Genomic DNA, 15,307 nt, shown 5'->3' with positions numbered 1-15,307 from the left:
AATCCAGTCAGACCTACTCCTCCTCAGATGATCCCACAGTGATGCACTTTGAGACAATCGATATCTGCACATTGCACATTTATTGCACGGTCAACATGTAAAACTCCTGCTTGACTCTTCCAGTTGGTCTAATGTGAATCCAAGCCTAGCCGTACAGCCTCTGCGTAACTACCTCTCTATACATGATAGAAATGTAGACAAAAAGCAGAAGGACAACAAAAAAATCGTCCATCAAACCCAAGAGTCCAAAAAGTGCTTCGGGGAGGATGTCGAGCGGCGAGGCCAGATAGGTGATGGCGCCTAACAAGCAGAGAAGAATCCGAATCCTGAACATCCAGAAGAGGCCTCCCACAGAAAACATCTCCCTGAAAGCATGGCGAAGAAGGGTGGGGACGTCACGCAGCCTGTCCTAAACTGAGGGGCAGCAGAGAGGAAGAATAAGATTACAGCAAAGCCAGTTATAATATTCAGCTCAACTGACTCAGCCTCATCTGGACCAAACACACGAGACCACAAGGTTTGGAGAGAAAAGGGAAAAGAGAGCATTGGCTGTTTTGTTAGGACAGGTATATAGAGCCAATCCCCCCGCTCCCCGCCAAAATAAAAAAATAAATAAAAACATAGCTGCCATTACATACATTACAATAATCAATAGTACTTTGTTCAGTGAAGCAGGCAAAACAGATCAAACTAGTCTGAGATACACTCACACAGGATTTCCAATTCAAATTCAGTGGAAATTCCATAAATTTTGTTCAGGTTACCACGGACACAAGATTAAATACCCTGTGCATTAAAGTGGACGGTGCTTAAGGACCTTGGTGAAATCTGATCACACCTGAACTAGTCTCAGATACATTCACTCAATCAAATCAATCATTCAGGATTTCTAGTTCAAACTTGGTGAAAATCAGATCAATTCTGTTCAAGTTATCATGAACACAAGAATTAATACCATAGTTGGGGTCTGTGTCAAACTGGATCACACTCAAATCCAAATGAATCTGAGGGAAATTCATTTGGGATATCCAGTTTAAATTAGATGGAAATCTGATTAATATGGTTTTCATCATCATGAGCACATGAAAATGTGGCTAAGACAGATTTCTGGCTCACTCAGTTTTAATCTGTTTGTGCTCTTTATAAGGCACTTTAATTTGGAGATATACAAGATAGTTTCTACTTCCCCCTTCTGGTTTTACAGCCGGTGGCTGAACTTTGATGCACTAGATTAATCCAAAAACGCAACTTTGTTTTGCTCATGTAATATCTCACAGACCAGCCTGCCACCTGCTGGATAGTTAGTACGAGGAGCGATAGAGAAGTTTTGAGTCTGACCCAGAAAAAGTAAGGTGTGAGTCTCCATCTGCTGCATTCTGAGAAACCAACATTTCTCGAAAACGTGTGAAATTTTGACTCACTGGGTGCAATGTTGAGAAAAACTCAAAACTTCCCAATTGCTCCTCATCTATGTTGGAAATTAGGAGCAGGTGTGGCTGAAGTTTGCATGTAGCTTCAAATATGCTAATTCATCAGTTTCTTTAATTTTCAAAAGCTCATTTTGCTTTCCAACGTCACCGCTGCGTGTTCATAACATGTTAACAAAAGAGTCGCGAGCAGCATTTTCAACTCCTTCCTGTTTATAGTCACACATCCAGGTGTTGTGTTTAATCATTACGTGCTCACTGTTCATGCTGTGGGAAATAGTGAAGGCGTAAACAACACCACGCCAGTGAAGGACGCGCCATACTCACGGATCTCGGTTGGCCTGAGAACCTGCGGTTGTAATCGTTGACGTCTCTTAACAGGAGCAGTGGTTCAGCCTCACCGTTCTGGGTTGCCTGAGCCGTGGGGTGCGCGTGAAACAGAGGGAAGAGCAAAGTGACCTGGACAAGATAAGATTAAAAAAAAAAAAAAAAAAAAGTTAACCAGGAAATGAAACATTATTTCAATTTAGGGCAAAAAAAAAAAAAAGGGACAAATGATAATGAAAGCTGAAGTTAGCAACATTTATTAGGTCTTACCATTTGTCTGCAGATTGGACAGTTAATAGCACCCAGCCAGGTACCAAACCTCCAGTAAGCTATAATACAGGACCCTGAGGGGGGCGGGGGAACACCATCAGTAAAATAATGTCAATCCAAAGCACATCTCTAAATTCATTTATTCCCTTTGTTTTTTTTTTGTTTTTTTTTAAACAATTCTAAAAAAAACACCCAACAGCAGACTGTTGGAACTAAGTATCCATGATGTAATAACACACTAAACGATGAAAGAATCTCCGCTCAGCCTGGTTTGAATTCATGCACACTCGTAGAACGCTACAGAGTGCCGTCTCACCACAGAAAAGGTGTCCACAGTTAGTTTCCACAGGAAGAACGGCTTGCTGTAAACACACGGGACACGACATGTCCGTATAATACTGCTGTCTGGACTCCGTCTGAGGATTTTCATCCTGACAAAAACAGAATCAGACACATTAAAAGGAAATGTACACATAACAGTGTGATATGTTTTATAGGGCAAGCATTGGTGGGCACAGTTCCGCGAACCGGCTAACAAGCAAAGCTAACTTTTGTTAGCGGACTAGCTTTTCAGATAACTTTGAAAACATCAGCGTACCAATTAGCTTCCGCTAAATTTAGTGCTGCTAACATTTTTTGCTGGCATAGTTAGTAAAGCTTAACGGCCACAAACATTTGTAAGCCCTAAAATCATTATATATGTTAGGTCCTGTCTGCTGCGTGTTTTGCAACAGTCAGACCGCTCAACCCTCCTCCAGCTGAAGGGAGCGAGGCAGCTGCCAAAAAAAAAAAAAAAAACAAAAAAAACAAACAAACAAAAAACACAAACTGTCATTTACTTTCCACATGCAATGACACAGACGTGTGGCAGGAGACTTGACAAGCAAGGCACTTTTCATTTATAAACAAAACTAATTCCGGACAGTTTATCGACATTAACGGCAACTCTGTCATTTTTCAAAGTGAAAATATTGCACATATCTTTTAAAGTAATGCACTAATTCTAAAGGTTTGAGCATTAACAGACGCACACACCGAAAGGCATTATGGGAAATGAGTCTCCTCTCAATCACCCCCGTCAAAATGCATAAAACACTGCTATCTACTGGATGACAGTGTGAAGAGCGACCAACATGTGATCGTTGGTCGCTATTCATTGCGCTGAATCAGACTTCACAAACATTATTTTCAGCTTTGCAAAGGCCTTTTTTTATGAAAAAAAATGACATTTATAAATACACATTCATTTGTAAAACCAACACACACGTTACAGTAATGTGTGTGTTGGTTTTTACCATAGGTGGGACGAAGTCACCATCAAGTCACTTTTAAGTCATGAATCTGCAAGTCAAGTCTCAAGTCAAATGACCATCAATTGTTTGCAAGCTGACTTGAGACTTGACTTTGGACTTGCAGATTGTTGACTTGAGTATGACTTGACAGTGACTTCGTCCCACCTCTGTTTTACAAATAAATAAACCAACCAACCAGTGATTGTTATGTGTAATAAAATGAAATGACATAGGAATAAAGTATTGAACACACTGAAATTTATTTAATGCTTTGTACAAAAGCCTTTGCTGGTAATGAAGCTTCCAGATGCCTCATGTATGGAGAAACTAGTCACATGCGTTGCTCAGGTGTGATTTTGGTCCATTCTTCCACACAAACAGTCTTCAAATCTTGAAGGTAGACCTCTATGAACTCTGATCTTTAGTTCTTTACCATAGATTTTCTTTTGGAGCAACCAGTTGAGTTTCCTTGTTTGTGTGTTTATCATCGTCTCTCTGAAATGTCCACCCTCATTTCATCATCATCGGTAGATTTCAACAAAAATGTCTCTATACATTTTTCCATTCATCCTTCCTTCAATTATTTGTCAGTGTCGTCTGCTGATAAACAGCCCCACACCATGATGTTCCACCTCCAAACTTCACTGTTGGTGTGGTGTTGTTGGGGTGATGTGCAGTGTCATTTATGGTGCGTATTTTGGCATCCAAAGAGTTCAGGTTTGGTCTCATCTGACGAGACTATATTCTCCCTGTATTTCAGAGGTTTGTCTAAATGTTGTGCAGCAAACTTTAAACAAGCATCAACATGTTTTTGTTTTGTTTTCTTTTTCCATCTTGTGTGGTAAACATGCATACAGGCTGTGGTGGTTGAGTGCATTACTTATTGTTTTCTTTGGAACAGTTGTACCTGCTAATCCCAAGTGTTTCTGAAGCTCTCCACAAGTGGACCTTGGCTCTCGGACAACTCTTCTGATATATTTTCAGTCCTCCGTCAGTAATCTTGTGAGGACCACCTGGTTGTGACCAGTTTATGGTGAAATGATGTTCTTTCCACTTTCCAATTATGGTCCCAACAGTGCTCAATGGAACATTCAGAAGTTTAGAACTCGTTATATAACCAATGTCATCAGTAAGTTTTGCAACAATAAGGTTGTGAAGCTCTTGAAAGAGCCCTTTGCTTTTACCCATGTTTCTTGTGTGACATCTTGGTAATGAGACACCTTTGGTAATGAGACACCTTTTTATAGCTCATCAGTTGGGACTGAACCAGCTGATATTAATTTGCACTGACAAGGGGCAGGAGTACTTTGCAATTACTGATATATTTCAGCGGGTGTCTTGGCTTTCTATGTTTTTTTGTACCTCCCTTTCTTCTGGTGTTCAATATGTTTTACCTGTGCCATTTCACATTATTACACATAACTTAATTTCTGTAGTTATTTGTTTTGATGTCTTTGTATGTGTGGATAATTTGGGCTGTTAGTGACATCTGGTGAAAATTTCATGTCAATAGCGCTGTGGCAGCAGAGCGCACACACAACATTTAGAAATATATTTGTTGAGAAAAATGGTGATGTATTCAATACTTATTTTGCCTGCTGTAAATAGATAAAATGCACACAAAAAGAAATCACTAAGCGAATACATTACCTGAGAGCTGATGATTATTGGTAGCATTGATAAATTTGACTACGTATACACATATCACATTTTGTAACTGCATATCCAGCTTAGCCTATCCTCACTAGCAAGTTTGTGGTAATAATAAATTTTAATCATTTTGAGTGATGAACAGAAACTTGTCCATTAGACAGTAAATTTACAAATAAATCAAATTATTTCTTTTAAATTATGTTTGTTGTATCTTTAATAAGATGGAATAATAAAATCACATTTAATGTTTGTTGGACATTTCACACTAGATTTTCTTCTGAGCAACTGATAGCTTTTTTTAAATTATTATCATTAAAAACTATGCTGCATTTTAGAACTCTCCAACCAATTCCTGTGAAAAACATCCCAAAACAAGCTCTACTTTAAAAGCTGTAAATAATCACAGCATATCTTTTTATTTTTATAATTGCAATTAAATTATTCAGATTTTTCATATTTTCTTGCAAATTTTGTATCAAAAGACAAACTGGAGATGGAACCTTATCTAGAATGGGTTCCAGTTTTGGTGACATCACTCTGAGGTAACAAACAGCAATGATGTGCTGAACAGATACTCCAGCTCCAGCAAGTGGCACATTCCTTTCCAACTGACATAAAATGTTACCTTGACTTCCAAACAATTGATGTCTTAAAGAGAACAACTGCAGTTAGAACCTTCATAGTGTTAGCAGAGAAATGTCTGCTTCTGGTCTAAATAATCCTCATACAATGAATTCAAACTTCTCTTGCACAGTTTTCCTACCATGCAGGGATACTGTATATGCATGCTTACGTGCTCTGTTTGGAGCTGCTGGCGGACGGCTCGGACGTGCTCCCGATTCTCGGGATGGATGTCCTGTCTCTCTTCTCTGTAAGAGTAGGAGGGATAAAACTAAAAATCTTCCTTTTTAAGTTGGACAAGCCTGACAATTCAGGCTCCATATTCAAACAGGATGATTGCATGTCACAGTAATGTATTTTAAATGGAAAAACCACAAAGAAAAAAGTAAAAAAAAAACAAACAAAAAAACATAATAATAATAATAATAATAATTACAGGGCATTTTTTATCTTGAATTCCTACGTACCTGCAGAGCAGAGTGAGCAGACCGGCCAGGAAAGTAAAACTGAGCACCACGACAAATAGGACTTGGTTGCTGACACCCTCAATGATGGCGTCCTCATCTTGGATCAGGTGGTCCAAGTCCCCACATAGACTGTCCTCCATCACACGCACTCATAGCCTGCTAAACTGGAAAACAAACAATACACATTAACCTGTTCACACAGTGGTTAATATTTTAGATTTTTTTTTTTAAAAAGCTTCTCCAATTAATCCTTACATTTTGCTGTTATTAACTCACTGAGTGCCAGCCATTTTCAAAGTTCAGAACATCCCAGTGCCAGGATTTCTTCAGCATTTGAGTGTTTTTTCAAGACCCATAGAAAATTGAGTTCTATGTCCATGTCAACAACAAACATACCACAAGAAAAGAAAAGAGAAGAAAATGGCTCAATGACGCGTCTTTGGCGCGGGGCGTTACTATCGGAAAAGACGCGTTTTAGTCAATGGCATCAGGTGAGTTAATAGCCACACCAGTTTAAAATTCAATATCGGTCTCTTCTGACAAGGCTGAAAATCTGAATGTGAACCAGTAATGGGTCCTTAGATGCCAAAGTTGGTGTCGAGTACAGAGTTCAGCTCTAACTGAAGCTCCCTGCTTACATCATTTTGCTCAAATCGCATCACCATCGAAAAGCCCCGCAACTACTTCACATCTGCGCTGCTGAGGGCCAGAGTTTGACCACCGCTGTTACTCTCACTGCAAATGGAGTGCATATGGTCCTGCTAAAAATCAGAAAACCTCTCCTGTGTGGGAACATTTTGATCTTGTATCTCTCAGACAGGTAACTGAAATTGTTCCCCCCAGATGTCTGTGTGCATGATTTTACAACAGCAGCCCCCCAAAAATAAATGTGCTTCAAACACTCCTGCACGACTTGCATACACTTCTGTTTCAGATATATGAAAATTCAGTAAGGTATGTCTTCTATAATACATTCCAATTCTAAGGTAGAACTCTACTAGTGTATACTAAGGTATATCTAAATATCTAAAACAAAAAAGAGAGTAGAATAGTGCATCATGTCTGGCTTAATTTTGTTTGGTTTTTTTTGGGGGGGGGGGGGGGCACACATAAACTTGAATACAGCATATAGTACCAAACCAGAACTCATTCACTATGGATGGATGGATGAGATTTATTGTCATTGTCATTACAAGTGCAACAACGATATTACGTCCACACTCAAATTGCCACATACAAGATACAGCAATTAATCCACAATTATTACTTGTTTACCTTAATAATGGCACACATCAGAATTAAGACAACACATATACATTTGACATTGTTTATGTGCACTAAACTTCAAAGAGTCCATTTTCCGAATTGAGGCGATGTGAGTGTGGGGGAGCAGCAGCAGCGGGAGCCGCGCCACTGCCAGCTTAGTCCCAAGCACTCTGTGCTTGGGACTCCCCCCAACTATGCCTGCTTATTCCAATTAAGGGTCAGGGGGCAACTCAGTGTTCATTTGGTCATTGGGCAAAAGGCAAGGTACACCCTGGACACAAGCACCCATTCTATTGAATGGCTGACACATATAGACAGAACACACTCATGCCTACAGTCAATTTAAAGTCACCACTTCACTGAACCTGCATGTCTGAACCTGCACGTCTTTGGAAGTGGAAGGAAGCCAGAACATCTGGTGGGAATTCAGCCAAACATGGGGAGAACATGCAAACTATACTCAGAAAGGAAGAGACCCCGGGGGCTTCTTGCTGAGGCAACAGTGCTAACCACAAAGACATTGGAACACCCAAAAGGTGTAGTCACACTTTGACAGATTTAATAATCTGATTAGTAACAGATGAAAAAAATTTGTCCAGTGGCAAAATCGCCTATTCCGTCGATCTGCTGTGGATTTGGGGCTCCGATGGAATAAGCGGACATCCACCGCAAGTGTACAAAAGTACAAAAAACGGTAAACAAATGAACAACACTGAGTTAGATCTCCATCTGATGTCCGCTCAAAATTTTGAGCAGGCACAACGGACTCGCTGGACATCAGATAACAGGAACGTATTTAACAAATGAGAACTAGTGCAGGACAAAAATGGTTAACAAAATTTTGCACCTGTTTCTCATATGTTTTCCTCAACTATCACAATGTGATTCAGACTTTAACCCAGAACTCAACCAACAATTTTGGACACATGCACCTTTGCACAATAGCAGTACTTTATCCATTTATCATAAAATTTGAAGACAAACAAGTGCTATGATAAGCAGGGGTGGTAGCCAAGTGGTAAGTGCAGTTGTTTCAGTGTGGAAGGGTCCTGGTTCAACATTCTCTATACAATGTGGAGTTGGGTCAGGAAGGGCACATGGTGTAAAACTTGTTCCAAATCAAGATGCAGATCCACCTCAGATGTCCTGTGGTGACCAAGTGAACCCCACGTTAGTGACCTAAATACCAACTTTTTCCACTAGTACTCAATGATAAAACCACTTTTACATACATACATACATACACATCTTCTTTGGCTTGGATGGAATCCACAAGGATTCCTATTGGAAAGCCGCTCTTCTTAGACCTGGTCCACCATCATATATGGGTTGACTGGACAGTCGAGCGCCCTCTAGTTGTAGACCATAGGGTGATCCTTGCAATAATCATCCAATCGGCTTTTAAATGAATTTGTCATGGGTGCATCTATCACTTCTTGAGGAAGACTATTCCACCAGGCACCTACTCGTTGAGTGAAGAAGTGCTGTCTCTTATCTGTTCGGCTGTACATCTTCCTCAGCTTCTTATCATGGCCTCTAGTTCTCCTGTCTTCCTCCAGTGGTGGTAACATGAGTCCACATCACATTTGCCTGTGAGGTTCATGTATGTGTTAATCAAGTCTCCCCTCAGTCTCCTGTATACAAGGGTAGGAAGCTTGAGCTTTCTTAACCTCTGCTCGTAAGAGAGATCCCTAAGTCCTGGCAACCTCTTAGTTGCTCTTCTCTGCACCTTCTCTATTTCGTCGGCTAGCTTCCATGTATGCGGTGACCAAACAGGTGCTGCATACTCCAAGTGAGATCTTATCATTGTCTTATACAGTATCTTGAACATGGCTTCCTCCGTATAATTGAACGACCGCCACAATAGTCCTGTCATTTGGTTTGCCTTTTGATTATCATGCTGATATGGTAATCAAACTTAAGGGAAGTGTCTACATATACACCTAGATCCTTCTCACGCTCTGACTTGGATAACTCCACCTTTATGTTCCCATCCATCATGTAATACCTGTAATCTGGATGATTAGCACCTACTTGTAAGATGGAACATTTCTTGGGATGGAAGTGCAACTGCCACCAGTTTGCCCAGTCTTGTAGTTTCTCCAGATCTTCTTGGATTTTGTCACAGTCTTCCGTATTCTCAACTCTATGATATATTTTTGAGTCATCTGCAAACAGCTTAATTGGGCACACAGTTTCACCTGGCATATAATTAATAAAGACACTCGATTGTCCTTTAAACAAAATTTACCATCAATAAAATGAACTAAAATCACCATAAAAACCCGATTATCAGCGTTACTGAGCTGAAGCGTCACCGGTAGAAACGCCGACGCAGACATCCGTGACGCTTGTTGTCCTTTGGCCCTTTTATAGAGTTTCATATTTCTGATCACACCAGTTAAATTCAGATGGTTTTGTCCACATGTAATCAACAAGAAAAAAGGCAAACAGGAATCCCTGCTGGAACACTGAAACACGATAAGGCCCACGTCTCCGAGGATTAAATCCTCCGGTTACACCATCGGGCGTCAACAAAGTTGAACAGACCAACTAACAAACTAACAAGCATCGCTAAGAAAACAAAAAGCGTCACTGAAAGGACGGTTTTGGATGTTTCGTAAGAAACATCTGGCCTGAACGCGCGTCATTTTCCGCCACATTCCCGTTAACCTCGCCCTGCTAGCATTAGCCTGGCGCGTTAGCTTAGCGTCGCCGGTGTTGGAGCCGACTGTCAGCAGGAAAACATCCACAGAACTTCGACCTAGACGACTTACCCACGTTAGAAGACTCTCACACAGCTCCATTCGGTCCAAGCTCTCCAACGTACTCATTGTTACGGTCACCACACGGACGTGGAGCGCGGAGCTAACGGTTCACCGACACTACCCGAGACAGCGCTGCACTGCGAGTTGCCAAATCTCACTGCAGAAACAAGCAATCAAAAGAAGTAGCTGCAGGACTTTGGAAAAACAAAATGAAAAGGCATCGGGCTAATGAAAACCCTGTGCGCAGTGAACAAACATGACTTCATCGTGACACCACTTACGCCAATCAATCAAAAATATTTTCTGATCGATATAAACTTTTAGATCATCTCTCTACCCCTACTGGTTGTATATTTAATTTAATTTAACCTTTATTAACCAGGTTGAGATCTCTTTTGCAAGGGAGACCTGAACATTTATAAAGTTTCCAATTACCTAACCTACATGTCTTTGGATGTTTGGTATAGGAGAAAATATGTTTTTCACACCATGTTCTTGTTGACTTTGACCCTTGTCCGATCCTCTCCAGAAGTTAATCACCTTGAGCTATCTGCCCAAGTACTATTCCCACCAACCAGTAAACAATAGGCATTGTGCTGCAATGTACCATGGGAGATTGGGCTTTGGGGTTTTAAATGTTATTGTGGTTCATGTTAGTATAAAAGTGTTGTTAGTGTTATTGATTTATTGTGTTTTTGTAGTTCAATTGGTTTAGTCAGTTTAGTTAAGTGTTATGTTTCCATTACAATAAGTGACTTAAGTGTCATGTTGGTACCATAAGCGAAAAATATAGTGCTTTTAGCGTCTGGTGACCAAACGTCCTGTTTTCCCAGAACATGTCCTGTTGTCACATCCTGTCCTGGCTGTCCTCGGTTGTTTTTTTTTAGATGACAATGTCCTTGCTTTCATTGGGTCATTAACTGACCAGCATTCGAGTATCATTTGAGTATCTCATTGCCGGGCTGTGTCCTGGTTTTTGGTAATCAGTGTCTTCCACCACATTCTATGTTTGTCAAATTAAAAGCACCTGCTTACAACAGAATGCAGAAAAGACAAAAAGCTCTGTGTGCTTGCTTGCTCGCATGCAATCCTGATCATGCACAAACTGGGGAGAACTGACATTTTCCGTTTAGTATGTTCATGTATTTTGAGTCAAGGATGAACAGTGCCAAAACTAAACTTGATAGGATTAATATTTTTCAATAAGCTACATATATTAGCTAACAACACTGAACAATGGACATTGATATTTACATTCTGGGCTTGCATGCCTATCCAGCAGGGGGCAGTAAATCATCTATATATTAAAAGTGTGAGTGATTTTTATTTAGTAAGTTCAATGTAATTACATAACACTGGTCAACACGATTTTTCTTGAATGGAGTTTTCAAAGGATTTCACACACCTCTTCGGCGCCATAAATAATATTACAGCTTTTGTTCACATTTCGCAAACCTGGTTAAAAACTATGCTTGAAGCTGCTTTGTATGTGATTAGTGGTGTCAAACTCGTGAGTGAATGAGCAATGTTTGCATAATCCATCAATAAGGAACATGCAGATTGCAATAAAACATAATAATAATAATAATAATAATAATAATAATGTGTATATGATAACAAGAACATAAACAATTTATAAATACATTAAGACGGTAAATTAACATAAAAAATTACATAATTAACAGGAAATAAAATGGCTGAGTTCTTCTAAAAAATGTTGCGGTCTAAGGTTTTAAAAACATTCTTGACTCACACACCATTCCGACTCATGATACAAGGTTTGCATAATTTATTGCCACCCTTGAAAAATGTCAGCTACCTATTTTCTAAACACTACCCAATCTAAAGAGGGCTCTCTTTCTCTGTGTGTGTGTGTGTGTGTATATATATATATATATATATATATATATATATATATATATATATATATATATATATATATATATATATATATATATTACTAATTCTTGTTTCTCTGCTCCCATGTTGGGATGTTGGGGTCACTACATCTGAACACTGTCTAATATTCTCTCACAGCGGCACAGTGGATTAGTGGTTAGCACTGATGCCTCACAAAAAGTTCCCAGCCTTTCTGTGTGGAGTTTGCATGTTCTCTCCGTGTCTGCGTGGGTTTCCTCCGAGCACTCCGGTTTCCTCCCACAATCAAAGACAGGGTCTGCTCCTTTCTCTGCCCCTGAGAAAGGCAGAGTCTACACCTGGAGTTGGTCCTGGGGTGCTGGACTGTGGCTGCCCACTGCTTCTAGTGGTTGGATTGTGTTTAACTGTAATTAGGATTGATTAAATGCAGAGGACAAGTTTTGTTGTATGTATTTATGTAAAAATGCAATGACAATAAAGTTAAAAAAAAAGAACACCTCCCACCTTCATGTTCTCCCTCAGCACATCTATGACCTCTTGTGCTCCTGCCTTGCAGCTCCATCCTTAGCATCCTTCTCCTCATCTACCCTGCTGTTGTGTGGGCCGCTGAAGAGGAGGTACTGCTGGCCCACCACCACCAGATGGCGCCCTGCTTGGAGTGCGGGCTTCAAGCACGAGAGGGCGTCGGAACTACTGGAGTGACAGCTGTCACACATCATCAACACCAGCTGTCACTCATCAACTTCATCCTCCATAAAAGCCGGACTGCAACTCCACCTCCCCGCCGAGAATTCAGCTACCGTTCAGGTAACCTTCTCTGCTGTGATTTATTGAACATTGTTCTGTGAGCAGCCGTTTTTCCTGTGGATACAGTCTGAAGCTGGATTGGTGGATTGTGTGAGCGCGACGTCCTTCGCCTCTCACTCCTTCCAGGGAAGAGACTGACAGGAGCTGCATGGGTGATTCTGTATCTGGAGGTGGAGGTTTTCCCTCCTGGAGGAATCAAACACCGTAAGATTGCTGGTGTGTGTTCACACACCCACCACTAACTGTTTCCTGCCAGCGTACCGGGTCTGACTGCTGAAGACAGTGGCCACCTGGGGCGCAGGGCTTGGCGGCTCCGGTGTTTTTCAGATCTGTTGGTGGTGGGGCTGTGTGGGGATCCGGTTCTTCTCTCGCCAGACGTATTCTATCTTCGAGCCTGCCCACACGTCACCTTGTGTATAATTGACAATCCACAATATTGTTATTGTCTGTATTCGTTGTGCGATTCACAACATTAAATTGTTACTTTTTGGCTTATCCATTGTCCATTCATTAACGCCCCCTGTTGTGGGTCCGTGTCACGACACCTTCCCAACACCTGCAATCCCAACACTCAGCACTTTCAAGGATACTTGCAATGTCGTTAGCTCTGCGACTTCCATCTTCTGTGCCTTCTCCGGCTCCACTGCCTCCAAGCCAGACAACATAATAAGTCTCACTCGCATCTTGGAAACTTTCCCTGGATATACTCTTCTATCACAAATCACTCCTTGTCCTCTTTCCACCCATTCCAACCGACATTCTCTCTCTTCTTCACGTGTCTTGCTCCTACTCAGTTTTATTCCCTTCTCTCCAGTGCATATCTCCACCTGTCCAAGCTTGCCTCAACCCACTCCCCACTGTCACTACAGATGTCAATGTTATCCATAAACATCATACTCCAAGAAGACTCCTAACTCATCTTGTCCATCAACCTGTTCATCACCACTGCAAACAACAACAGGCTCAGGGTCCATCATTCTGACAGCGCACCCCATCTCTGTCACACTGCCCTCCTCACACACCTCCTGCACCACCTCACATATTGAAATTTTGTTCCCAACTTTCAAAATGATTTTCCATGAATACACAACTGTCCTTTGTCCTTTTGTGTTTCCTTTCTTCCCTTGACATTTTTTTAAAATTAGAATTTCTTTTTTTATATCAGCTATTTGAATCATTGTTGTAAATGCTTTTAAATTACTTAGTTTCATTCAAAATACTTTGTGCTGCATATTCTGTGAGAGGCTCTATATAAAGTTTTTGTGTTCTTACTATGTTATATAGTTCAAATAAATGAAAGCTTGTATAAAAAAATAATTGTAGTAGTAATACTAATATGTAATCAGGTATTTAAAATCAATTTGACCACATATCTTTACTGAAATCTATGTAGATGCCTTGTTGAACCTTGCATTAGTGGTTAGCACTGTTGCCTCACAGCGAGAAGGTCATGGGATCGATTCCCACCTGTGGCCTTTGGGTCCCTCCAGGTGCTCTGGCTGCCTGCCATATCCAAAGACATGGAGGTTGGGTGGATTGGAAACTTTAAATTGTCTGTAGGTGTGAATGTGTTTGTTTGTCTATATGTGGCCCTGTGACAGACTGTGTCCTGTCCAGGGTGTATCCCATCTCATGCCCTATGACTGCTAGGCTCCAGCCTCTGTGACCGTTAATTGGAGTAAGTGGGTATAGAAAATGGATGGTTTATTATTATTAATTAATTTAATTATGTACATGGCATTTCACAGGGGTGGTGGCCAAGTGGTTAATGCACTTGGTTTCAGTGCAAAAGGTTCCGGTTCAAGTCCCACCCCTGCCACATTTCTCCATGTAATGTGGAGTTGCGTCAGGAAGGGCATCCGGCGTAAAACTTGTGCCAATTCAACATGCAGATCCCCTTGGATTTGCTGTTGCGACTCCGAGTGCAAACAAGTGAGCAGCTGAAGGGACTTACTACGTACATGGCATTTCGTTATTGTGTTGCCCTTCAGTTATTTTGGGCATTCTATCTTTTGTGATTGAAGGAATTAATTATGCTGAATCAATTGCTATATGGCTTCTGCAGCTGTTGAGTTTTCAAATTTATTGTAATTATTATTCTCAGGGTTGGGTAGGATTACTTTGAAATGTAATCCAAAAGTAATCAGATTACAAGTAATCCAAATGTATGTACATACATAGATGTAATCCACATGTATTCCTTCAAAGTAATCCTACCCTACCTTGATTATTCTTATTTTGGTTTCATTTTATGTGGTGTATTTAAAAAGAACCCCCGACTTGCTTTAAATAAGTAGATCTGGCAACATTGTTCGTCTCGTTTTGTCATCCTTCGGCACGCCCACACCGGCGTCTGTCACAGAGGGCTGAGTGGGCGGAACCTGTGGGCCATTTAAAGGTGAAGCGTCATAATTACAAGATAATTCCATTCAGAAGAAACATGTCTGTATTGAGCATTCACACGTAACAGGGACATCCGGTGTCCAGTGTTAGATCCGTCATATTAAATGTGCACTCTTCCTTTTCTGTAT

The 15,307-nt window shown here is 40.8% G+C and overlaps 1 protein-coding gene across 1 annotated transcript; it reads right to left on the bottom strand.

Moving 5' to 3' along the window:
- Nucleotides 1–269: 269 nt before the first annotated feature.
- On the bottom strand, nt 270–6,259 carry rnf170 (ring finger protein 170). The gene is made up of 6 exons (XM_034192738.1): nt 6,058–6,259; nt 5,763–5,838; nt 2,341–2,455; nt 2,025–2,098; nt 1,755–1,886; nt 270–414 (listed from the first exon to the last, which is right to left on the bottom strand). Exons 1-6 carry the CDS (start codon nt 6,195–6,197, stop codon nt 301–303), a joined length of 651 nt encoding a protein of 216 aa, XP_034048629.1. The 5' UTR covers nt 6,198–6,259; the 3' UTR covers nt 270–300.
- Nucleotides 6,260–15,307: the final 9,048 nt, after the last annotated feature.

The sequence above is a fragment of the Thalassophryne amazonica genome, chromosome 17 (assembly GCF_902500255.1).
Source record: "Thalassophryne amazonica chromosome 17, fThaAma1.1, whole genome shotgun sequence".
In the NCBI taxonomy this organism is placed as follows: Eukaryota; Metazoa; Chordata; class Actinopteri; order Batrachoidiformes; family Batrachoididae; genus Thalassophryne; species Thalassophryne amazonica.
This window is presented reverse-complemented; position numbering and strand designations above follow the sequence as displayed.

What these genes read in the sequence shown, in the direction of transcription:
- rnf170 (XM_034192738.1), bottom strand. Translation starts at nt 6,197, where the DNA reads ATGGAGGACAGTCTATGTGGGGACTTGGACCACCTGATCCAAGATGAG. An exon ending in CTGCTCACTCTGCTCTGCAG is followed by an intron (nt 5,839 to 6,057) that starts GTACGTAGGAAT and finishes CTACTCTTACAG; the next exon opens with AGAAGAGAGACAGGACATCC. An exon ending in GTCCAATCTGCAGACAAATG is followed by an intron (nt 1,887 to 2,024) that starts GTAAGACCTAAT and finishes TATCTTGTCCAG; the next exon opens with GTCACTTTGCTCTTCCCTCT.